At 42.0% G+C, this 25,031-nt stretch overlaps 2 protein-coding genes across 4 annotated transcripts; one reads left to right on the forward strand and one right to left on the reverse strand.

The window, feature by feature from the left end:
• Positions 1-6,546: 6,546 nt before the first annotated feature.
• Positions 6,547-10,222, reverse strand: LOC115207881 (probable protein BRICK1). Its single transcript, XM_029775417.1, has 3 exons — positions 9,992-10,222; positions 7,315-7,397; positions 6,547-7,196 (listed from the first exon to the last, which is right to left on the reverse strand). Exons 1-3 carry the CDS (start codon positions 10,107-10,109, stop codon positions 7,170-7,172), a joined length of 228 nt encoding a protein of 75 aa, XP_029631277.1. The 5' UTR covers positions 10,110-10,222; the 3' UTR covers positions 6,547-7,169.
• On the forward strand, positions 9,027-18,628 carry LOC115207880 (ER membrane protein complex subunit 3). 3 transcript variants are annotated; one of them, XM_029775416.1, is made up of 9 exons: positions 9,027-9,071; positions 11,181-11,337; positions 11,644-11,701; positions 11,835-11,928; positions 12,099-12,203; positions 15,501-15,582; positions 15,708-15,787; positions 16,192-16,274; positions 16,384-18,628. In XM_029775416.1, exons 2-9 carry the CDS (start codon positions 11,183-11,185, stop codon positions 16,510-16,512), a joined length of 786 nt encoding a protein of 261 aa, XP_029631276.1. In that variant the 5' UTR covers positions 9,027-9,071; positions 11,181-11,182; the 3' UTR covers positions 16,513-18,628. The 3 variants fall into 3 exon arrangements, with proteins under 3 accessions (XP_029631276.1, XP_029631275.1, XP_029631273.1); XM_029775415.1 differs by lacking the exon at positions 9,027-9,071 and adding an exon at positions 10,247-10,324; XM_029775413.1 differs by lacking the exon at positions 9,027-9,071 and adding an exon at positions 10,376-10,588.
• The last annotated feature ends 6,403 nt before the right edge of the window (positions 18,629-25,031 follow it).

The following is a 25,031-nucleotide window of genomic DNA, read 5'->3' on the forward strand; positions in this document are numbered from 1 at the left end:
TCTGTGTTTGATTTCCTGCAAGACAGGAATGTCAATGTTCTGCCATAGCCAGCGAAGAGCCCGGATCTCAATCCCATTGAGCACGTCTGGGACCTGTTGGATCGGAGGGTGAGGGCTAGGGCCATTCCCCCAGAAATGTCCGGGAACTTGTAGGTGCCTTGGTGGAAGAGTGGGGTAACATATCACAGCAAGAACTGGCAAATATGGTGCAGTACATGAGAGGGAGATGCACTGCAGTACTTAATGCAGCTGGTGGCCACACCAGATACCGACTGATAATTTTGATGTTGATCCCCCTTTGTTCAGGGACACATTATCCCACTTCTGTTAGTTACATGTCTGTGGAACTTGTTCAGTTTATGTCTCAGTTGTTGAATCTTATGTTCATACAAATATTTACAGATGTTAAGTTTGCTGAAAATAAACGCTGTTGACAGTTTCTTTTTTTGGCCGTCTTTTTTTTGCTGAGTTTATGTACACACGTGCAATTTACCACTGAGAAGTAAAAATATTTAGCATTTTTTATTCCAGGCTTTAACAAAATTTTCTGCAAATGGAAATACACAATGGACAAAAAAAATACATTTCTCCTCATCACTCAGCCACATTATACCAGGGTATATCTGGTCTGCTTTCTGGAATAAGAGCAAACGTATATCGTGGTATAAAGGGTAATGGAGGATAAAATTAGTTTCATTCTCTATTTCTTTGAGGTATGTGTTAGAAAGGGACAACAGAAGAGAACCACAAGATGCAGGACACCTTGTTTCCCCAATATTTAAGAAAACAGATGGCTACAGGGCTGTCTCCTACAGAGCTCCTCTTTTATGTGGAAGAATCAGACATGGTTTCAGTCTTGTAAATTAAAGTAAGTAACGTTACGTAGCCAAGCATTGGACAAATAATACTTGTCTGACCATGAATGGCCCATATGGGCAGAAGCCTATATTCTGTTTCTGTCACATAAGGCAGCTTGAAGTACAAGTAGCCTGTACCCCCTGGACAGGATGCTAGTTCCCTAATTCCTACTCTCAACTGGGATTCCATACCACTGACTATTATGGGGGCTGAGTCCCTGGCTTGTTGCACGCCGGGGGCGTTGGACGGGGCCACATTCTCTCACTCCCCCTGTCCCAGTCTCCAGTGTTTATGCTGCAATAGTATTTATTTGCCTAGGGGCCATAGTCAGCTTGTCTTATCTGATTAGTGCATTCAGGAAGTATTCAGACCCCTTTACACATTTTGTTACAGCCTTATTCTAAAATGGATTTAAAAAACAATATATATTTTTACACACACGCACCCCCATAATGACAAAGCAAAAACAGGTTTTTGAAATTTATAAAAAATACAAAACTTAGCATAAGTATCTCCCCTTTACTCAGTACTTTGTTGAAGCACATTTGGCAGCGATTACAGCCTTGAGTCTTCTTGGGTATGACGCTACAAGCTTGGCACACCTGTATTTGGGGAGTTTCTCCCATTCTTCTCTGCAGATCCTCTCAAGCTCTGTCAGATTGGATGGGGAGCGTCGCTGCACAGCTATTTTCAGGTCTCCAGAGATGTTTGATCGGGTTCAAGTCCGGGCTCTGGCTGGGCCACTCAAGGAGATTCAGACTTGTCCCAAAGCCACTCGTGTGTTGACTTGGCTGTGTCCTTAGGGTCGTTGTCCTGTTCGAAGGTGAAACTTGCCCCCAGTCCGAAGTCCTGAGTGCTCTGAAGCAGGTTTTCATCAAGGATCTCTCTGTACTTTGTGCCGTTCATCTTTCCCTCGATCCTGACTAGTCTCCCAGTCCCTGCTGCTGAAAAACATCCCCACGGCATGATGCTGCCAACACCATGCTTCACCGTAGGGATAGTGCCAGGTTTCCTCCAGACATGACAGTTGGCCAGAGTTCAATATTGGTTTAATCAGACAAGAGAATCTTGTTTCTCATGGTCAGAGTTCTCTATGTGCCTTTTGGCAAACTCCAAGCGGGCTGTCATCTGCCTTTTTCCATCTGGCCACTCTACCATAAAGGCATGATTGGTAGAGTGCTGCAGAGATGGTTGTCCTTCTGGAAGGTTCTCTCATCTCCGCAGAGGAACTCTGGAGCGCTGTCAGAGTGACCATCGGGTTCTTGGTCACCTCCCTGACCAAGGCCCTTCTCCCCTGATTGCTCAGTTTGGCCGGGTGGCCAGCTCTAGGAGGAGTCTTGGTGGTTCCAAACTTCTTCCATTTAAGAATGATGGAGGTCACTGTGTTTTTAGGGACCTTCAATGCCCCAGACATTTTTTGGTACTCTTCCCCAGATCTGTGCCTCTACACAGTCCTGTCATCTCTGAGCTCTACGGACAATTCCTTTGACCTCATGGCTTGGTTTTTGCTCTGACATGTACTGTCAACTGTGGGAGCTTATATAGACAAGTGTGTGCCTTTCCAAATCATGTACAATCTATTGAATTTACCACAGGTGGACTCCAATGAAGTTGTAGATACATCAAGGATGATCAATGGAAACAGGATGCACCTGAGCTCAATTTCGAGTCTCATAGCAAAGGGTCTGAATACTTATGCAAATAAGGTATTTTTTATTTATTTTGTAATAAATTTGCTAAGATTTCTAAACCTGTTTTCCCTTTGTCATTATGGGCTATTTTCATTTAATCCATTTTTGAACAAGGCTTTAATTTAACAGTATTTAGCTTAGGTACAAGCATGCTAGGGGGAATGCCTGCCCCTCCCCACACCCCCTAGCATGCTTGTACCTAAGCTAAATACTGTATAGTCCATCTCACCTTCTGCCTCTCTTGTCTTAAGTCTAGTCCTGGACAAAACATTTTTTTATATTGAATTTAAATTGAGCATTACTTTTTTTTGTCCAGGACAAGGTGTAATCTGAGTCCGGGAAAACAGCCCATACTGTAGACAATGAGATTATTCCAGAATACTCAAAATAAATATTGTTTTCTATGATCCTCAACAGTACATTTAACATTTCCATTCTACAATATGGCCTCTGACAAAGAAAACTCTCAAAATCCTTTGTATTTGTTGTGTGGTTTGTCTCTCACAGAACAGGAGGCCCATGAGAAAAGCACAAAACCCAGATGATGGGAACAAGTGTTTACTCAGTGGGAGTTAACACATCCTAACATCCAAAACACCACTAAACACAGCAGATAAAAAAACATCTAGGACTACACACTAACCAATCAAACACGGGTTAGGGTTGTATCAGCCATTGTCATAATACTTCCGCCTATCCAGCACCCCCCTATCCACATCGACTGGACAGTAGTGGAGAAGGTGGAAAGTTTTAAGGTCCTTGGTGTACACATCACGGACAAACTGAAATGGTCCACCCACACAGACAGCATGGTGAAGAAGGCGCAACAGCGCCTCTTCAACCTCAGGAGGCTGAAGAAATTTGGCTTGTCTCCAAAAACACCAGGGGCGGAAATCCCGGGGGGGACACGACCCCCCCATCCTGGGAAAAATATGATTAGTCCCCCCCATTATATCACTGAAACATAACTATGTAATTTAAATAATATTAATAATACGCAATGAAAACAATTGTGCTGATTAGACACTTAATAGCGCGTTTTTAAGTTTCAAAAGATTGAGACCCCCCCACCCTTTGCCTCACAATGGTTTGATCCACTGCCAGTTCCTTAGTTGGCAAGGTAACAGAGGGGTTGTCTCCACTGTCTGAAAGGCACTCAATGAAAGTAACTGACGTGAGTTTAATCCAGTCAATCGCGCACACACACTAGCTGAATATGCAGAGCTAGCGCGCAAATATTAACTATTAAGCTAGCTAGTACCTATTCCATTTATGTGGCCTCGTCAAAGATGAAATCTTTGCTATCGTCAATTTATTCCAAGATCAGCATGCAGATGATGTAAGTTAGTGCTTCAAAGTCCCTGTGATAAGGTTAGCGATAAACTGAAGTCCAAACTGAACAGAACTACACTCTCTTCTACCATTGTCTTAAATATATTTAATGGTCTCATTGCAAAAGCTAAATTGTCGCAAGGGAACTTTTATTTATTTATTTTATTTCACCTTTATTTAACCCGGGTAGCTCAGATTATAGCAAACACCACTGAAACGGAATTGGTGCTCACTAGCTTTGCAAATTCAGCTATTGTTGGAAGCCAGCCAATATGAAACAAACTATTAAAATTACAAAAGGTTGCAGCATATGTTGTGTAAATGGTGAACTCATACAGCTGTCAACTCTTGTCATTTTAATCCGTTTCACATTTGCTAGCTACCTTTTAGATCGAAGCCCAAATAGAATGATAAAAGATAAGATGATAGAAGCCCATCTCCTACTGTAAATAACCTACACACTGTGTGTGTGTGTAGCCAGCCAGCCAGGTAGAAAAATGGCAGAAAAATAAAAGACGGACATCAGAGTATTTTTCAGTACACCAAAACGCAAAGTAAGAACCCTAGTAGCCTAATATCTCAAAGACTAGTTGATAAAATGTTCATAAGAAAGAAATGAAATTCTAATGGAAATGTTTCACAATGATGTCATTAGGCAGAGCAGGCAACAGATGGCACACAGACAGCAGAGTTGGGGACAGATATGCAGGGACAGACTGGCAGAGACAGGGAGTCTCAGGTAAGTTTGTTGAGTCTTTGTTTGGCAACATTATGAAAGGTTGTCCATGTTTTTTACTTGTAAAATAGGAACATAATTGGAAAATGCCATGGATACCCCCACTCTCAACTTAAACTGGTGACTGAACTAAGATTTGTTAAAGGCAATGGTATTGCTGTTGTGTAGTTTTTGGTACCGGTAGTTAGGAGTACGGCAAACACCTTATTTCTTTGGTTCCTCAATATACATTTACCATATTACAATGTAGGCTATGTGTTACAGCACTACTTTTGGTGTCCCCCTCAGGAATTGCTCTTGAGAAAATTTCATATAATTGTCCCTTCCAAAGTTGATATCAGATTTTCGCCCCTGAAAAACACTCACAAACTTTTACAGATGCACAATTGAGAGCATCCTGTAGGGCTGTATCACCGCCTGGTATGGCAACTGCTCCGCCCACAACCGCAAGGCTCTCCAGAGGGTGGTGCGGTCTGCACAACGCATCACCGGGGGCAAACTACCTGCCCTCCAAGACACCTACACCACCCGATGTCACAGGAAGGCCAAAAAGATCATCAAGGACAACAACCACCCGAGCCACTGCCTGTTTACCCCGCTATCATCCAGAAGGCGAGGGCAGTACAGGTGCATCAAAGCTGGGACCGAGAGACTGAAAAACAGCTTCTATCTCAAGGCCATCAGACTGTTAAACAGCCATCACTAACATTGAGTGGCTGCTGCCAACATACTGACTCAAATCTCTAGCCACTTTAATAATTAAAAATTGGATGTAATAAATGTATCACTAGTCACTTTAAACAATGCCACTTTATATAATGTTTACATACCCTACATTACTCATCTCATATGTATATACTGTACTCTATACCATCTATTGCATCTTGCCTATGCCGTTTGGCCATCAATCATCCATACATTTATATGTACATATTCTTATTCATTCCTTACACTTGTGTGTGTGTGTATAAGGTAGTTGTGAAATTGTTAGATTACTTGTTAGATATTACTGCATGGTCAGAACTAGAAGCACAAGCATTTCGCTACACTCGCATTAACATCTGCTAACCATGTGTATGTAACCAATAAAATCTGATTTGACATCTCCACAAGTGCATAGAGGGTAGGTCTAAAATATTCATCCACTGACACTATATTTTACTTTTCAGGAGAATAGAAAGGAGAGACAATTTTAGGGAAAGGAAGGGAAGAGCAGTGAGGAGACGAGAGAAGAGAAAAAAGGGAGAGGATAGGGGTGGAGAGGGTTCAACTTTATATTAGGAGAGCGAGGGTTCCACTCTTTAAGAGTTCCACTTTGTTGTTTATGTTTTTAAATGAAAGCAGCCAATGACATTTTTTCTCTCTCACATGCCATATTCCCATTGCTAATGTTATAGGTATTGCTATTCCGTTACTTCAGTTCCATTGCTATAGTTTCTGTAGTCTGGTGGGCCGTTAGTATATGAAAATAAGAAAAAAATATATATTTCCATTCTTCCCATCATGGACTGGTAGAGCTGAGACACCAGGTAGGTGCAATAATTATCAACAGTACTCATTACCTCCATACACAGACCTCTAGCTGCTGTCTTAAGTTCTACGAGGGTAACATTACTCTAACACAATTCATGTTTGTATTTACATCATGTAATGTAGTGCTCAGTAAAAAGTAAACATGTTGACCATTAGAGGTTTGTTGATCTGTTCCTTTGGCATGGAGAGCAGAACACTAGTTTATGGCTGAGGGCAGCAACCGGAGGCTATATTGGCACATGTGTGTATGGACTCACTATGAGCAAATACAAGCTGGTCTTGGACACCACACCCAGCCTATATTATTTTCCAGGAACACCTTCAACCTGGCATTTATGCATGCTTCCCTTGAACCAAACACCTTCCAAGCCATTCTCCAAAAAACACATGGATAACTTACTTTTAAAACAGGTTATTTATTACATGTTAACACTAAAGTAAAACAATTACAAGCAGCGAAATATATAAGTGAAATATATGGATAAGCATAATGACCACAGCAAAAGAGCTGACTATTAATTTGGCACTTCCTCTTCCTGTGGTTCAAATCATCCTGGTTCAGCCTAATGGGAAGGATATTTCTGCAATGCATGTGCTGTGAAATCTCCATAGGTGTGGGACACTCATTCACATAGTCACTTGATTTAACCTGGTTACAAAGAAGTGTCTAAAAAACACTTTCCCCTATTAGGAAGTTCTTCATGTATTTGTGCAAATCAAATCAATGAACAAGTTATGTTGGTCCATGATAACATAAATACAAGATAGCATTAACTGAGTCTCGATTATAACATTGTGGGAGATGCTGTGGTATTACCATCACCATCCAGTAGCTATGGTCATAAAATACACACAGTATGAAAATGCTTTTTTTTGTGGTCCCACAGAACAAATAAGTTGTTAAAAAAATAAAATACGTAGTTAATTTTTAAAAAAAAGGGCAAATATGGAATTGGTCACAAATGTAGTATTCTATCCTCAGCCAAACTGCAGCATCCAGTCCAGCATACTATCTTGGTTTAGGTCAAGGTCTCTCCTTTTGTGACCTAAACAGAGAGCAAAGTTTAGAGAACACAGTATGACTTCCAGTACTGTACAGGGAGTGTAAACTGATAACATTACATTTATTTACACCATAGAATTAGTCACCATTATGACACTTACCCTTGCTTCAATGTACTCAATTCTCCTCTCTAACGCTGTCAGCTTTTCATTTAGGGTGGCCAAACGAGACCGGCAGGACATATCTGAAGCAAAGTAAATACACAGTAAGGTGGATATATTTACCTTCATGATCACATCAAAGTTAATAACAGATAATTGTATGTGTGGAGTACAGTTTGCTAAGGTCCCTAAGTCGAGCAGTGCATTTCATGCACAGATTCAACTACAAAGACCAGGATGGTTTTCCAATTACTCGCAAAGAAGGGCAACTATTAGTAGATGAGTAAACAATAAAAAAAAAACAGACAATGAATATCCCTTTGAGCATGGTGAAGTTATTAATTACATTTTGGATGATGTATCAATACACCCACTCATTACAAAGCTACAGGCGTCCTTCCTAACGCAGTTGCCGAAGAGGAAGGAAAACGCTCAGAGATTTCACCATGAGGCCAATGGTGATTTTAAAGCCGTTACAAAGTTAAATGTCTGTGATAGAACTGAGGATGGATAAACATCGTAGTTACTCCACAATATTAACCTAAATGACAGAGTGAAAAGGAAGCCTGTATAGAATAAAATATTCCAAAACATGCATCTTGTTTGTAATAAGGCACTAAAGTAATACTGCAAAAAAAATGTGGCAAAGCAATTAACTTTTTGTCCTGAATACAAAGTATTACGTTTGGGGCAAATCCAACACATCACTGAGTACCACTCTTCATATTTTCAAGCATGGTGGTAGCTGCATCATGATATGGGTATGCTTGTCACCAGCAAGGACTAAGGTGTTTTTTAAGACAAAAAGAAAATGAATAGTGCTAAGCACAGGCAAAGTCCTAGAGGAAAACTTGTCTCAGTCTGCTTTCGTACAGACACTGGGAGACAAATTCATCTTTCAGCAGGACAATAACCTAAAATGCAAGGCCAAACATACACTGGAGTTACTTACCAAGACGACATTGAATGTTCCTGAGTAGCCGAGTTACAGTTTTGATTTAAATCTGCTTCAACATCTATGGTAAGACTTAAATGGCTGTCTAGCAATGATCAACAGTCAACTTGACAGAGCTTGAAGAAATGTAAAAATAATATTGTGCAGATATGGTACAATCCAGTTGTGGAAAGCTCTTAGAGACTTACCCAGAAAGACTCAGCTGTAATCACAGCCAAAGGTGATTCTCATATGTATTGACTCAGGGGGGTGGAATAAGCCAGAGTAGTTTACCAAGCAAGAGGGGCAGAGGCTCTCTTTTTGACCAGCTAGCAACAACATTTTACATTTCGGATCTGGTGTTATGCCTGTTTACAAATGCTAACTACATGTCAGGCCAGTCTGGTGTTCTATGCTCTACAACACTACTTTTTACCCACAGAAGCAAACATGTCTCTTTTTGAATTGCAATTGCTAGAGCTTGAACAACATGAGCTTGAACTGCTACTACTCAGAAGAAGGAAAAAGACAGAAAAATGGCAAGTTCGTCCACTGAACACTACAAGAGGGGACGATGGAGAATACACGTCTCTTATCCAACCTATGCGAAGCATTTAAGAGGAAAGACTTTCAATAATCTCACAATAAAATGCACAAAGAAGGAAGCTTGCAAGTAGTAGAATGTCCATCTCTTCTGTGTTTATACTAGAAGGGATACCGGAAAATATGTTATGTAGACAAGGGCTGGACTTCCGTTGCTAAACTCACTCAATACTGCCCCTCAGTCTTCGCAAGGAATGATACGTCGGGTCTTAATTTCCAGGTAGGAAAAAACTTTGTCGAATTACGGAGCGTATTACAATGAGCTTCTTCTTTTGTGACGAAAAACGATATTGCTCCGTTGGCCCTGTCTGTTGACCCCTTACGCGTCGATCACACCTACAGTGTTTTGCGCAAAATGGTACGCAGCATCTGGATATGTGTGCAACAAAAGTTCCACATTCACCTTCTGCTACCATTTCTGTCAATTAGTCGCATACAGTTTGACGCATGCGTTCAATAAATCCAAACTTGCATTCACCACACAGGACGCAATGCAATGCCGCAAGGCAAACGCAAAGTTCCATTGGAAATGAATGTAGTTCTGGTGTACCAAAATGCAATAACTGTATAGGCATGATCAAGGCATTAAAAGGTGCTACATGGTCAATCCAGGTTCTGAATTGGCCGTACAGCATTTACGTAGACATTGCATCTGCAGAAGTCAGGGCATTCATACTTCTTGCGTTTCAGGAAGCTGTCAGGGAAGTGAGTTTGTGTTTATACAGGACCTCCCGCCCCCACCTACATTCAACCAATCATGTCAACGCGAAGCTATACGAAGCTTCATATTGCAACAACATTTCGGAGGCGCATAGAGATGCAGTATAGAGCTCAATTTCGCCTCTGCGTCACACCATCCATACCGCAGATTAAGCATACATTGTCTCTTAGCCATCAGAAGATAGCAAGCTAACTTAACTATTAGCTAACTACAATATTTCATCGATTGGTCGAAGCATAAATCTTAAACCCGTGTTATAACGTTACATATTAGTAAGAGTCCTTTAGCTGATATTACTTTGTTTTAGATGGAAACTAGCTAGCGTTAACCAGGTACTTCAAGTAGGTTAGGCCTTCGCATTGACAGCCTTTTTTATGCGTCTGCCTAGTTATTTAAGTTCCATCTATTTAGCTACTTACCAAAGGAATTTAGGAAATCTGCTATTTTCTTTATACTGCTCGTGATAACCTCAATGTATTCTCGATTTGCCCAGTCTTGGTGGATCTCCCTCTGCACAGGATCTTCTTGACCGGCCATTTTCTGTTTGGGGGAAATTGTGTTAGCCCCAACTATCAGAAGGTGGCGACAGTTTCCTAAACAAATGGAATCATGTCATTAAACTGTCTGGTAGGACTGAGATGTGCGAGAAAATGTATGATTGATACACTGCTAGACAGTGATCATCGATCCAGTGAACATCATATGTTCAGCTAGATGCATTGATTTATTGGGTGAATCATCGATATTTTATGGTAAATAAACGGACAATATAAATATATTGATTAGCCGTTCAGACTGATATTTCAACCATCAACGCCAGGTGGCACTATCGTTGCCCCTCACTGTTGCAATGCATTGTCAATGTCGTTTGCTTTGTCGAAGCTAATACCGTGCATTTTTGCTTTCTAATGACCATGGCTGCTGATGCAGGTAGACATCGCAAATAATCTGCATTAATTTAAATTAGCGTAGTATCGCCTGACGACACACGTCTTTTGTCAAACGGACTACCTTGGGTAAGATAAATATCAAACACTGCAGCGTTTTATTTTCTAACGATTTAAATAATGTATTATTAGCTAACGTTATAGTTAGATAGCGTCCTTCACTTCCCCAGCCTCTCGGCAAACTAGCCAGCTCTTCCCAGCAGCATTTGGCTAGCTAACAGTTAGCTATTCTCTGTTTTTATCAACTGGCAAGAGCAACGATTAAGTAAACTATGTTTAACAACTCTGTAGTAATAGTAAGCTATAGTTAGTTAACTAGTTGTGTATTCACATATAACTATACGCCCAAATTGACAGTCATAATGTACTGGCAGGTATTTGATACAGCTAACAGTTGTGCCAGTGAATTAGCTAACTACAGTAGCAAGCTAAAATACGATTATTGTTCGCTAGCTAGCTACCTTGGGTGACGGGAGTAAATTACAGCTGCACTGTCCAGTTTATTAGACGCCAAAATACTTGTGCAATGCATTCACCAGTTATCTCGAAACATGTTGCTGCTGATATTGGCTATGTTCCATTTTCCAGATTTTTTCATATCTGAAGTTATTAATATGATGCCTACTCTTACACTTGTTCTATGTCTTTATCGCTTTGCTAGTTATGGATGAGCCGGAGCTTCTGCTGGACTCCAATATCAGACTTTGGGTGGTCTTGCCCATTGTCTTTATCACGTTCCTTGTTGGGGTGATTCGACATTATGTCTCCATTCTGCTTCAGAGTGACAAGAAGCTGACATTAGAGCAGGTATCAGACAGGTAAGGGTCTTGGGAGTATGTAGTCCCCGACCAGGGTTCACCAACCCTGTACCTGGAGAGCTACCCTCCTGTAGGTTTTCAATCCAACCCCAATGGTAACTAACTTGACTAAATTTATCAACGAACTAATTATTAAAATCAGGTGCGCTAGATTAGTGTTGGAGAAAAACCTACAGGATGGTGGCTTTCAAGGAACAGGGTTGGAGAGGCCTGCCTGAGACAGACTGTGCATTGACAGTTCATAAAAGGGCTAGTGAGCACATCTTACTGTGAGTTTGATTTGAATTATACCTTTCCAATATTCAGCCAGGTTCTTATCAGGAGCAGAATCCTCAGAGAGAATGGGAAGTACATTCCGAAACAGGTGAGATCAATGTTGGAATGACCTTAAAAAGCCACTTCACTATCTTTACTTCTTAGCACGGTAAACATGGTGTTTTTTTTTAAATGGTGTTGGCTATTTGCGCTCAGATTTTGAGACACCTCGTTTTCTTCAGTCTTTCTTGATGAGGAAGTTTTACTTCAATAATCAAGAAGATGGCTTCTTAAAAAATACCAAAAGAAAGGTTGTTCCTCCCTCCCCAATGACAGGTGAGCATAACAGTCACATCATACTTTCTCACATAGACCTATTCTCTAACCATGATAGGACGGTATTGGGCCGTTATACCCTGACACATGATAAGGAGCAAATTACTTCTGAATGATAATGCACGAAATGTATTACTACTCCGCTTGTTTGGAACTGTTTCTTTGTCCAGACCCCAGCATGCTGACAGACATGATGAAAGGCAACGTGACCAATGTACTTCCCATGATCCTCATCGGAGGCTGGATCAACTGGACCTTCTCAGGGTTTGTCACAAGTAAGTAGCGTCCTCGCTCGCTCGCTCACTGCACTGAGACTGGGTTGTTTGGATAACATCGACGAGCAAACCACCTTCGTCACCTGCTTCGTAAGGAAGTGCATCATCAACGTTGTCCCCCCAGTAAAGGTTTGCTGCTTCCCCAATTGGCATTAGCTTAGATTGTAAACTGTCATGGTCAAAACATATCGATTCAATGGTTGTAAAGATGGGGAGAGGTCTGGCCGTAATAAAGATATGCTCTGCTTTTTTGACACCACACTCAAAAGCGAGTTTTGCAGGCTCTAGTTTGTCTAATCTTGATTATTGTCCAGTTGTGTAGTCTAGTGCTGCAAGGAAAGACCTAGATAAGCTGCAGCTGGCCCAGAACAGAGCGACACATCTTGCTCTTCATTGTAATCAAAGGGCTGATATAAATACTATGTATGCCAGTCTCTCTTGCATGGCTAAGAGTTGAGGAGAGACTGACTGCTTCACTTCTTATTTGTTTAAGAAACATGAATGTGTTGAAAATCACATTGTTTGCATAGCCAACTTACATACAGCTCTGACACAGACGCTTACCCCACCAGACATACCACCAGGGGTCTTTTCACAGTCCCCAAATCCAGAACAAATTCAAGAAAGAATACAGTATTATATAGAGCCATTATTGCATGGAACTCTGTTCCATGTCATATTGCTCAAATAAACTGCAAACCTGGTTTCAAAAAACAGATAAAGCAACACCTCGCGGCACAACGCCTCTCCCTTATTTGACCTAGATAGTTTGTATATGCATTGATATGTAGGCTACGTGTGCCTTTTACATTTTTTATGTACTTCTGTCCTAGAGCTGTTGTCTTAATGTTTTGTATTATTTCATGTTTTGTGTGGACCCCAGGAAGAGTAGCTGCTGCTTTTGCAACAGCTAATGTGGATCCTAATAAAATACCAAAAGCTCTGGATTAACACAGAGGTTGGCGCTAAGCTATAGGACAGGGCTATCGTAGACAACCCTGAGGCTACGGCTAAGGACAGGAACAAGTACAAGAAATCCCGCTACGACCTCCGCAGAGTCATCAAACGAACAAAAGGACAAAATAAGAATAAGGTGAAATCATATTACATGGGCTCTGATGCCTGCCGCCAATTATGGATTACAAAGGAAAACCCAGCCATGATCTGCCCAACGCTGCCTCTACCAGACGAACACTGCATTTTATGCACGCTTCAATAACAATGGCATACCGTGTGTGAGGGCCCCCACCGACCCAGAGGACTCGGTGATCTCGTCCTCCGAGGCAGATGTGAGTAAGGTCTGTAATCAGGTCAACACTCGCAAGCCCGCGAGGCCGGACGATATTCCAGGGCGCGTTCTCAGAGCATGCGCAGATCAGCTTGCAGGCATATTCACAGTAATTTTCAACCTGTCCTTGTCCCAGTCTGTAATTCCCACATCTTAAGATGACAGCCATCATTCCTGTTCCCACAAACTCTAAGGCTTTATGCCACAATGACTACCGCCATGTAGCACTCACTTCTGTAATCGTGAAGTGCTTTTAAAGGCTGGTTATGGCACACATCAACTCCATCATCCCAGACACCCTAGACCCACTCCAATTTGCATACCGCTCCAACAGATCCATAGACGACGCAATCTCAATTGCACTCCACACTTCCCTTACCCACCTACGTAAGAGGAATACCAATGTGAGAATGCTGTTCATTGGCTACAGCTCAGCATTCAACACCATTGTCCACTCCAAGCTTTACACCTAGCTTAGAACCCTGGGACTGAACACCTTCCTCTGCAACTGGATCCTGGACTTCCATACCGGCCGACCCCTGGTGGTGAGGGTAGGCAACATCACCTCCGCCATGCTGACCCTCAACACGGGGCCCCCACTCCCTGTTCATCTACGACTGCCTGGCCACGACTCAAACACTATCATCAAGTTTGCTGACAACACGGTGGTAGGCCTGATCACCGGCGACGATGAGACAGCCTACAGGGAGGAGGTCAGTGACCTAGCAGTGTGGTCCCGGGACGACAACCTCTCACTCAACATCAGTAAGACCAAGGAGCTGATCATGGACTACAGGAAAGGGAGGGGGGGCGAGCATGCCCTCAACTACATCAACAGGGCTACAGTGGAGTGGGTCGAGAGCTTCAAGTTCCTCGGTGTCCAAATCACTAAAGACTTAAAATGGTCCAATCACGCACACAGTTGCGAAAAAAGCGCAACAGCAAAAGGTTTGGCATGGGCCCTCAAATCCTCAAAGTTCTAAAACTGCACCATTTGAGAGCATCATGACTCTCTGCATCACTACTTGGTATGGCAACAGCTCCACCCTTGATCGCATTGGCGCTACAGAGGGTCCTGTAGACACCCCAGTACATCGCTGGGGCTGAGCTCCCAGCCATCCAGGACCTCTATCAGGCGGTGTGAAAGGAAGGCCAAGAAAAGACTCCAGCCACCCAAGCCATAGACTGTTCTCTCTGCTTCCGCACAGCAAGCAGTGCCGGTGCATCTATCCCTGAGCCATAAGACTGCTAAATAGCTAACAGAATGGCTACACAGACTCTCTGAGTTGACCCTTGTATTTTATTTTGCACACTCACAGGACTCTACACTCTCACGCACACTGACACAACACACACAACATGCACACACATTTATACTGCCTCTACACACGCGCACACACACACCCGCATACGATCATCATTTACGCTGCTGCTACTCTGTTTATCATATATCCTGATGCCCAGTCACCTTACCCCTATACATATCTACCTCTATCACTCCAGTATCCCTGCACATTGTAAATATGGTATTGGACCTGACCCTGTATATACCTTTTTACTTTCTCATTCTTCATATTTCTTATTTTTATTCGTTGTTTTTTTGTTCTACCTTATGTTATTTTTAGGGCTACATTGATATTGATTACTGCATTGTTGGGTTTAGAGCTTGCAAGAAAGGCATTTCACTGTACTTGTACACGTGACATTAAAACATGATAATGATTGTCACTACTAGAGAGCTTCGATTGCAGTTTATTTTATGGTACATAAATAACCAGGTATTTACTAAGAAATGGCATGGTAAAATGATTACACTGAAACAACCTATAAATAATAGTAGTGTAAAATGAAGTGCTTCCAGTCAGTGTCTTTGCTATAAGCAGTTAAGTCAATATTTGGTTTTATGTAAAATTCAAAACTTGATTCTACTTATATTTGGTAGTGGGGTTGTACGAGCCAAATCATTTCAGTTACAATTTTCTCAATAACCCTTTTCTTGTTCCTCACAGCCAAGGTTCCTTTTCCTCTCACCCTGCGCTTCAAGCCCATGTTGCAGCAAGGAATCGAGCTACTCTCACTTGATGCTTCCTGGTTAGTTGATGAAATAGATACTTATTAAATTAGTTCTGTGAAGTTAATGTGATATACTTCCTCTGAGTCCTTTTGCTAGTGTAAACATTGATGAATTATAATCTCACCCTCGTTTCTGTTTTCAGGGTGAGCTCAGCGTCGTGGTATTTCCTGAATGTGTTTGGGCTGCGAAGCATGTACTCTTTAATTCTAGGACAAGATAATGGTAACCTTTCATCCACTCATCCAACTTCATGATTCAGATTTGTATTTCCTGCAAATGTTATTGATAAATGTGTTTCTGTAAACTAGATGTGACATTATTGAATCATAGTTTGTCACCTACTTACAGCAGTACTGGTTATCAAAAGCAATAAACAGAAGGTTATTAAATTGACCTGATTTGGGCAAACAACAAGTCACTTGGCGGTCTGTGGCTTGAAGAGAAAATGGGCCAGTTTGCAACCCTTCAGTGTCATAGCAGCAGCACTGGTTATAAATGGAACATGACTCCATTATTTCAACCATGTTTAACTGGCAAGCCTCCGATTCTTCACAGTCCTGGTTTTGTCACTCCAAGGTGATTATGAAGTAGTTAGTGTTGATGCTGGTGTGTTGTGAACCACACAGGTGCAGATCAGTCCAGGATCATGCAGGAGCAGATGAGTGGTGCTGCCATGGCCATGCCTGCAGACACAAACAAAGCCTTCAAGGTAGAGTTGTCTACTCTTGATTGCGTTCACTTACTCTCCATGGTGAATTAAATTCATACAGGTCCCAGCATTATCACCTGACAGACAGTTGTTTATTTCTCCTTTTTAGGCAGAATGGGAGGCTCTTGAGCTAACTGACCACCAGTGGGCACTGGAGGGTGTTGAGGAGGAGCTAATGAGCAGGGAACTGGATCTAGATGGAATGTTCAGTAAGGAGTTGCCAACGGGTATCTTCTGAGTGCCAATTGGTAGTCTTACTTAGTGGCAGACTTGGAGTTTCTATAGGAAATGACAGAGTGGAACAAAGTCCCTGGGCTTTGGTGACAAATGGAGATGTGATGTCTAAATTAATTTCAGTTACGTCATTGTCCATTTCAAGTTTAATTGGAGATAGTACCAAGTTCAATTTATAATTGTAACTATTTGCAAGATTCACCCTCAGCTACTCATGACAAAAAAAGGATAGCATACATAATGTAAAAACGGACATGTTGTATACTGTCAAAAAAAAACATACAAAAGGTCAATGAGCATGTGTTGCACCACTTTTTGTTTTTAATCATGTTTACCTTGTATTCTTAGATTCCACCTACAATGCCTTTTAGAAAGTATTCATACCCCTTATTCCACATTTTGTTGTGTTACAGCCTCAATTAAAAATGTATTAAATAGATTTCCCCCCCCCTACCCATCTATACACAATAGCCCATAATGACCGTGAAAGCATGCTTTAAGAAATGTTTTCAAATGCATTGAAGATTAAATGCATAAATATCTAAATTGACATAAATATTCACACCCCAGAGTCAATACCTGTTAGAATCACCTTTGGCAGTGATTACAGCTGTGAGTCTTTCTGGGTAAGTCTCTTAAGAGCTTTGCACCTCTAGTGTATATTTGGCCTTGTATTTTAGGTTATTGTCCTGCTGAAAGGTGAATTTGTCTCGCAGTGTGTACGAAAGCAGACTGACACAAGTTTTCCTCTAGGATTTTGCCTGTGCTTAGCTCTATTGTATCTCTTTGTTATGCCCAGAATAACTCTGTAGTCCTTGTTGATGACAAGCATACCCATAACATAATGCAGCCACCACCATGCTTCAAAATATGGAGAGTGGTACTCTGATGTGTTGGATTTGCCTCAAACATAATGCTTTGTATTCAAGGCATTAAGTTACTTTCTTTGCCACATTTTTTGCTGTTTTACTTTAGTGCCTTATTGCAAACAGGATGCATGTTTTGAAATATGTTTTATTCTGAACAGGCTTCCTTTTCCCTCTGTCGTTTAGGTTAGTGTTGTGGCGTAACTACGATCCTCAGTTTTCTCCAATAACAGCCATTTAACTTTGTAACAGGTTTAAAATCACCATTGGCCTCATGGTGAAATCCCTGAGCGGTTTACTTCTTCTCCGGCATCTGAGTTAGGAAGTACGCCTGTATCTTTGTAGTGAGTGGGTGTATTAACACACCATCTAAAGTGTAATTAATAACTTCACCATGCTCAAAGGGATATTCAATGTCTGCTTTTTTATTTGTACCAATCTACCAATAGGTGCCCTTCTTTTGCGAGGCATTGGAAAATCTCCCTGGTCTTTGAGGTTGAATCTGTTTGAAATTCATTGCTAAACTGAGGGATCTTACAATTATCTCTGTGTGGGTTACAGAGATGAGGTAGAAAATCATGTTAAACACTATTATTGCACTGAGGTGTCCATGCAACTTGTTAAGCACAGTTTTACTCCTGAACGTATTTAGGCTTGCCATAATAAAGGGGTTGAATACTTATTGACTGAAGATATTTTAATTAATTTGCAAAAATTTCTAAAAACATAATTCCACTTTGACTCTATGGGGTACTGTGTTGTAGGGCAGTGACTCAATCTCAACTTCATCCATTTAAAATGCAGGCTGTAATGCAACAAAATGAACAAGTCAACGGGTGTGAATACTTTCTGAAGGCACTGTACCTGCCATTTGTTTGGTCATAGTTTACTTGTTGGTTATTTGTGAGCTTGTTTTTTGTTTTGTGAACATAATAGTCATATTCATTGAACATAAGTTCAATTTAGAGGAGGATGCTCTGATCAACAGAAGACAACTAGCAGTTACAATAAAAACAAAAAACATGGTTTTACTGCTGGTGATTAAATTCCAGTTATCATTCCCTTTCAGTTTTGTGTGCAGCATCAGCAGCTTCATGTCTGATGTAAGACAAGGTCAGGTCCTATATTGGGTGCTGGAAAACTACTGTGTGTGTGTGATAGTTAAATTCAATGTGTTCTTTTTAATATTTATTTCTCCATTTTTTTTTTTATAACATTTTCATGTGTTTTTGTATAAAGACTGTTTTGACTAAATTGTTATAGAGTTTTATTTATTCTCGGCTCAAATATTTCATTGCAAAAGTGGTTAAATTGATAAATTTTGTGACACACCCCCTTAACTCAAACAGTGAAGAATAATGCCGGGCTGGAGGGGAGGGTGGGCCACGAGCTCATGTAACCCAATATTGCAAGCTCGGATATTGCAAACATTTGCAACACGAGTAGTCAATTGTCTGCCCTACATACACAAACAGCATTAGAGATGCTTACAAATATCTGGACACATGAATAGCTGTCTTTTTAAAAAGCATATTCATGAGTTAAGAAGCTGAGAATAAAAATGTGCTTCTATAGAAATATACTGAACAAAAATATAATCGCAAACGTGTTGGTCCATTGTTTCATGAGCTGAAATAAAATATACTTAGAAATGTTCCTTATGCACTGAAAGCTTATTTCTCCCAAACAAACTGCACAAATGTCCCTATTAATGAGTATTTCTCCCTTGCCAACATAATCCATCCACCTGACAGGTGTTGCATATCAAGAAGCTGATTTAACAGCATGATCATTACACAGGTGTACCTTGTGCTGGGTACAATAAAAGGCCACACTAAAATGTGCAGTTTTGTCACACAACACAATGCCACAGATGTCTCAAGTTTTGAGGGAGTGTGCACGTGGCATGCTGACTGCAGGATTGTCCATCAGAGTTGTTGCCAGAGAATTTAATGTTAATTTCTTTGCCATAAGCCGCCTCCAACGTCGATTTAGATCATTTGGAGATACGTATAGTGCTTCTTCACCTGTGGGATCATCTGAGACCAGCCACCTGGACAGCTGATGAAACTGTGGGTTTGCACAACTGAAGAATTTCTGCACAAACTGTCAGAAACCATCTCAGGGATGCTCATCTGCTCGTCGTCCTCACCAGGGTCTTGACCTGACTGCAGTTCTGTGCCGTAACCGACTTTACATCATCGACTTTACATCACTCCAGCCTACGCTTAGCATTGCGCATGGTGATCTTAGGCTTGTGTGCGGCTGCTCGGCCATGGAAAACCATTTCATGAAGCTCCCAACGAACATTTATTGTGCTGACGTTGATTCCAGAGACAGTTTGGAACTTTGTAGTGAGTATTGCAGGGCAGCTCTAGCAGGGCAGACATCTTCCAAACTGACTTGTTGGAAAGGTGGCATCCTATGAAGTTATTCTGCAATTACTGAGTCCAAAATACCAGTTACCAGTTTTGTAAGGGAAATTCAGTGGGCCAATGAAAGTTCATGCTGGATTCAGCCAGATGAATTGGACTAGCAAAGAATGAAAGCTCACTCCTAAATGATAAGGAGGTGACTTAAGAGCCCAATCCTGGAGGCACAAGTTATACTACAGTGGGGGCAAGTTTTAGAGGTAGGGAAAGGGTGTCAGAGTCCAGGGTTGGATTCTCTTTCCTTTCATTGGAGCTTCCCAGTTGCCTCATTGATCCTCAAAGAGGTTTGTGACTTGGAATGCTTGATGGTGCCATGCTAAGCAGTCTGCTGCCTTTTTATATATCCAGACAAAGTTGTTTGTGTGCATATTGGATTCTTAAGTACAGGTCATAAGTGCAGTACACAAATATGAACATTTTTGCATTTAAAACGTGTACATCTGAGGAGGCTGCTGAGGGCAGGACGGCCCATAATAATGGCTGGAACGGAGCAAATGGAATGGCTTCAACCACAAGGAAACCATGTGTTTGATGTTTTTGATACCATCCATCTATTCCGCTCCAGCCATTACCACGAGCCCGTCCTCCCCAATTTAGGCGCCACCAACCTCCTGTGGTGTACATATACAGGTGAATAAACCATAATTTAATGGTATTGTAGGAGCCATATTTGATTTTTGACTTCTAATAGGATTTGGAGTAAAATCTAGGGGGGGGCCCTAATATAATTGCAAGAGTAGGGGCTGCACTTATAAAATCCACAGAGGAACCTTTGACTGGAATTAATGACCATCTTCAGCTTCTGAGCCCACTTTCCCAATAGCCACAAGATCAAAAAATGTGTAACTGTATGCATTTTTGTCAGGCAGGACCATACGGCTACCAAAAATATTACATTTATCATAAATATTTATAAAAAAAATTGTTGTTGGACACCAGGAAATGAAGTGATTTTAATTTTGGAAGTCTGTTCCCAAATATTCCCACGCATAATAAAGAGACGTGATCGTATGCAAATGTAAGCAAGGTATGAAATTTTAAAAAATCAAATCAAATTGTATTTGTCACATACACGTGTTTAGCAGATGTTATTGCGGGTGTAGCGAAATGCTTGTGTTTCTAGCTCCAACAGTGCAGTAATATCTAACAGTAATATCTAACAATTTCACAACAATACACACAAATCTAAAGTAAAGGAATGGAATTAAGAATATATAAATATTGGGCGAGCAATTTCAGAGCAACATAGACTTAGATACAGTAGAATAGGATAGAATACAGTATATACATATGAGATGAAAAATGTCAAACATGTAAACATTATTAAAGTGACTAGTGCTCCATTATTAAAGTGGCCAGTGATTCTAAGTCTATGTATATAGGACAGCAGCCTCTAATGTACTAGTGATGGCTATTTAACAGAATGTAACAGTCTGATTGCCTTGAGATAGAAGCTGTTTTTCGATGCACCTGTACTGACCTCGCCTTCTGGATGATAGTGGGGTGAACAGGCAGTGGCTCGGGAGGTTGTTGTCCTTGATGATCTTTTTGGACTTCCTTTGACATCGGGTGCTGTAGGTTGAAGGTGTCGGTATTTGAGCGGCTACCGGCTCCGGATCGGGGTCTGCCGCACTACCCGACTCGGGGTCCGCCTCCCTCGGCCATCATGCAATAAGTGAGCTAGAGTCGTGAACGCGCGGTAGAAGAACCGCGGATGCACGAGTACCAATTCTTCTTCGTGTGGCTTTCCGGCAGGCTAGACGCTATGTCGCATATTGCTGACTTTCACACAATTGCATCGCCATCTAACCCTATATAGAGAAAGAGTGTACAAAACATTAGAAACACCTTCCTAATATTGAGTTGTCGCTCCCCTTTTTTTTCTGTCAATTTGTCTGGGCATGGACTCTACAAGATGTTGAAAGCGTTCAACAGGGATGCTGGCCCATGCTGACTCCAATGCTTCCCACAGTTGTGTCAAGTTGGCTGGATTTCCTTTGGGTGGTGGACCATTCTTGATACACATGGGAAACTTGAGTGTGAAAACCCCAGATGCCTTCCAGTTCTTGACACACTCAAACCGGTGTACCTGGCACCTACTAAAATACCCCCTTCAAAGGCACAACTTTTATTTTGCCCATTCATTCTCTGAATGGCACACATACACAATCCGTCTCAATTGTCTCCGGGCTCATCTACACTGATTGCAGTGGATTTATCAGATGACATCAATAAGGGATCATAGATTTCACCTGGATTCATCTGGTCAGTCTATGTCATGAAAAGGCAGGTAGTTTGCCCCCGGTGATGCGTTGTGCAGACCGCACCACCCTCTGGAGAGCCCTGCGGTTGCGGGCGGTGCAGTTGCCGTACCAGGCGGTGATACAGCTCGACAGGATGCTCTCAAATGTACATCTGTAAAGGTTTATAGCAGGGCTTGATGATCCCTGCTATAAGGTTATGTAAGAGTTAGGGTTATGGTTAAGTTTGGGGTAAGTGTTAGCCCAAAGGCCAGCAGATAGCGACATTGAGTCGTTTCATCTTATCGACTCAATTATCGCCGGCCTTTGGGCTATGTAGGGGTTAGGGTTTAGCTCCGTGGTTTATGGTAGGGACGTCCCAAGGATTGAGGATAGCACTAACCCATCATTTAGCTACCTGACACAACACTGTTGTGACCTTTTAACCAAAGAAAATTTGGGGCAAATTATTTGCTTAACAAGTTGATAAAAATAGTTGTAGCTAACTAGTTACATTGTTATGATGAATTGAGAAGTTACTGTTAGTTTAGTGGCTCCCTCTCTACTTTCCAGCTCCAACAACGGCCTGCCTGCCAATCACGGAAACAGCAAGTTGGACCAACATACACCATCGACTCGTGATTCAAAGTGATTGTGGTGGAGACTTGGTTGCACCCCTCTACTTGAAGCTGCCTGTGGTTGAAGATCTTGTCTGGAGATGCAGAGTGGCCTGCTGGCCCCCCTACCTCTGCGGAAGCACAGTTCCCGCTCAGCCCAGTCAAAACTGTTCGCTGCTCTGGCACCCCAGTGGTGGAACAAGCTCCCTCACGACGCCAGGACAGCGGAGTCAATCACCACCTTCCGTAGACACCTGACCCCCCCCCAAAAAAGGATATAGATGTACTATTGTAAAGTGGTTGTTCCACTGGATATCATAAGGTGAATGCACCAATTTGTAAGTCGCTCTGGATAAGAGCGTCTGCTAAATGACGTAAATGTAAAAAAATGTAAAATGTAGCCCACATTTTGTGAGCATGGAGAGGCCAGAGATAGTCAGACTAGTAAATTGGGCTAAGGAAGAGAGGCCATCAGTGCATGTTCTGCAAGCAATACAACAGATGAAGGCGCGGCATGAGCGTGGTGAATGGATAGACGTGGTTATGGACAGTGAAGAAGAAGGAGAAGAGCCGAGTGCAGAGAGAAGATGTGTGTTGAGGAAGAATGTCGCCAAGTACAAAATGTACTCTGCTGTCTCTGATGTCTCAGAAATTGAACCTGACGAGATTGAGGATGAATTTCCTGCAGTGGCAGGTGTGGTGAAGACCTCCGAGTCCGAGCCTCGACACAATGGTAATGCAAAGGGTGATTCTGGCCCAGTGGGAGTGACATTTTTGGATAAAGTGGATCCCTATCTTTTGGCTGACCCATACTGTATGTAGTATCAGGCTGGGTAGAAATGAATGTGGATACTGTTAAATCGCTGAAGATAGCTTGAAGTGGACTTGTGATATTTTTCTGTATTTCTTCCACTCAGAGGGAGCGGGCAATTTGCTCTCCAGAGCAGGGCACATTTGAAAGGAGTGATGACTAGGGTGGCTTTAAGTGTTGAAGTGGAGCAACTGAAATTGAAGATTCCCTGTGTCTGTGACCCCGCTGTTTGATGCGATGCAGACCCTGTGGCGAGTGTGGTGAAACTGAGAAAACTGGTGCGAGAGAGGCAGGTTGAGGTTGCCAGGGTCAGAGTAGAACAGAAGGTGTGGTATGCTGAGGCAGTAATGTAAAAGGGTTGGTCGTGTTTCTACTTGACACTGCAGAAATATGTATTCAATGTTTATGTATTCCTATTGGTTGGTTGAATTTATATATCAGTAAGGTGTTGTGCCATTGGTCATGCTTGCAGATAAGGGGAGATCGCCAACGTAAATTCTTTCCATTTTGATAATGACATGCAAGCAGTAGAACACATTCTGAAATATGGTATTCTATTTTCATATTTACAATGTGTACAAGTTCAGTATATACAGTACCAGTCATTTTACAATGTAGAAAATAGTCAAGATAAAGAAAAACCCTAGAATGAGTAAGTGTGTCCAAACTTTTGACTGGTACTGTACATGTTTCCTGGAGTCCCACACGGAGATGGAAGTCACTATGTCGGAAGACCGGGCGAGAAAGGCGGATGGCAAAAAGAAGCGAGGCAGAAAGAAAGGAGCGTGGTGCAAACCCGAACCGGCTGCGAAATACAAGTGGAGTATTTTCTCCTTTAGGTGAAGTACAGGAGAGAGAAAATGCATGTTACGTGCCTGAGCAGTCGACGGATAGTGAACTTGAAATTGATCCTGACAAAAGTGAGGAGAATGAACCTGTGTCTTCAAATGAGGTGAAGGCTTTTGAGCCTCACTCCAATGATCAGGAAAATGCCAGAGTTGACTCTGGCGTACGATTTGTGGAGAAAGTGGCTCCATGCCTTTTGGCTGATCCGTTTGTGGTATCAGGCAGGGTGAAAAAGTGTTGGGTTCTGTCAATTTGGTCAGAGTTTCCAGATGTGGACTTTTTCTAGATTTTCTTGTCTCCTGCTCAGAGGGAGAGGGCGTAGCGCGTTTCGAGACTCTGCATGAAAGCGGTGTCCTGCTTTGCTGTCCGGAGCAGAGCACTGCTGAAAGGAGTGATAACTGAGGTGGGGTTGAATGTTAATAAGGTGGGTCAACTGAAGTTGGGGATCCCCGATGTCTGTGATGCACGCTGTTTGGTGCGTCGCAGACCCAGTGGCGAGTGCGAGACTGAGGAGACCCTGTCTGTCCTTCTGAGTTTTGATGCAGTGTTTGCCAGATAAAGTCATAAAAGGGTATATAAGTTATCCCGTAAAAGCTTTTGTTCCGAACCCACTATGGTGTTTCAGGTGCCAAGTTTATGGTCATATTGCAGCAGTATGTAGGAGGGAGATTCCGAGGTGTGAGAAGTGTGCAGGAGGGCACGGGACAAAGG

Source organism: Salmo trutta, chromosome 14 (assembly GCF_901001165.1).
Source record: "Salmo trutta chromosome 14, fSalTru1.1, whole genome shotgun sequence".
Lineage (NCBI taxonomy): Eukaryota > Metazoa > Chordata > Actinopteri > Salmoniformes > Salmonidae > Salmo > Salmo trutta.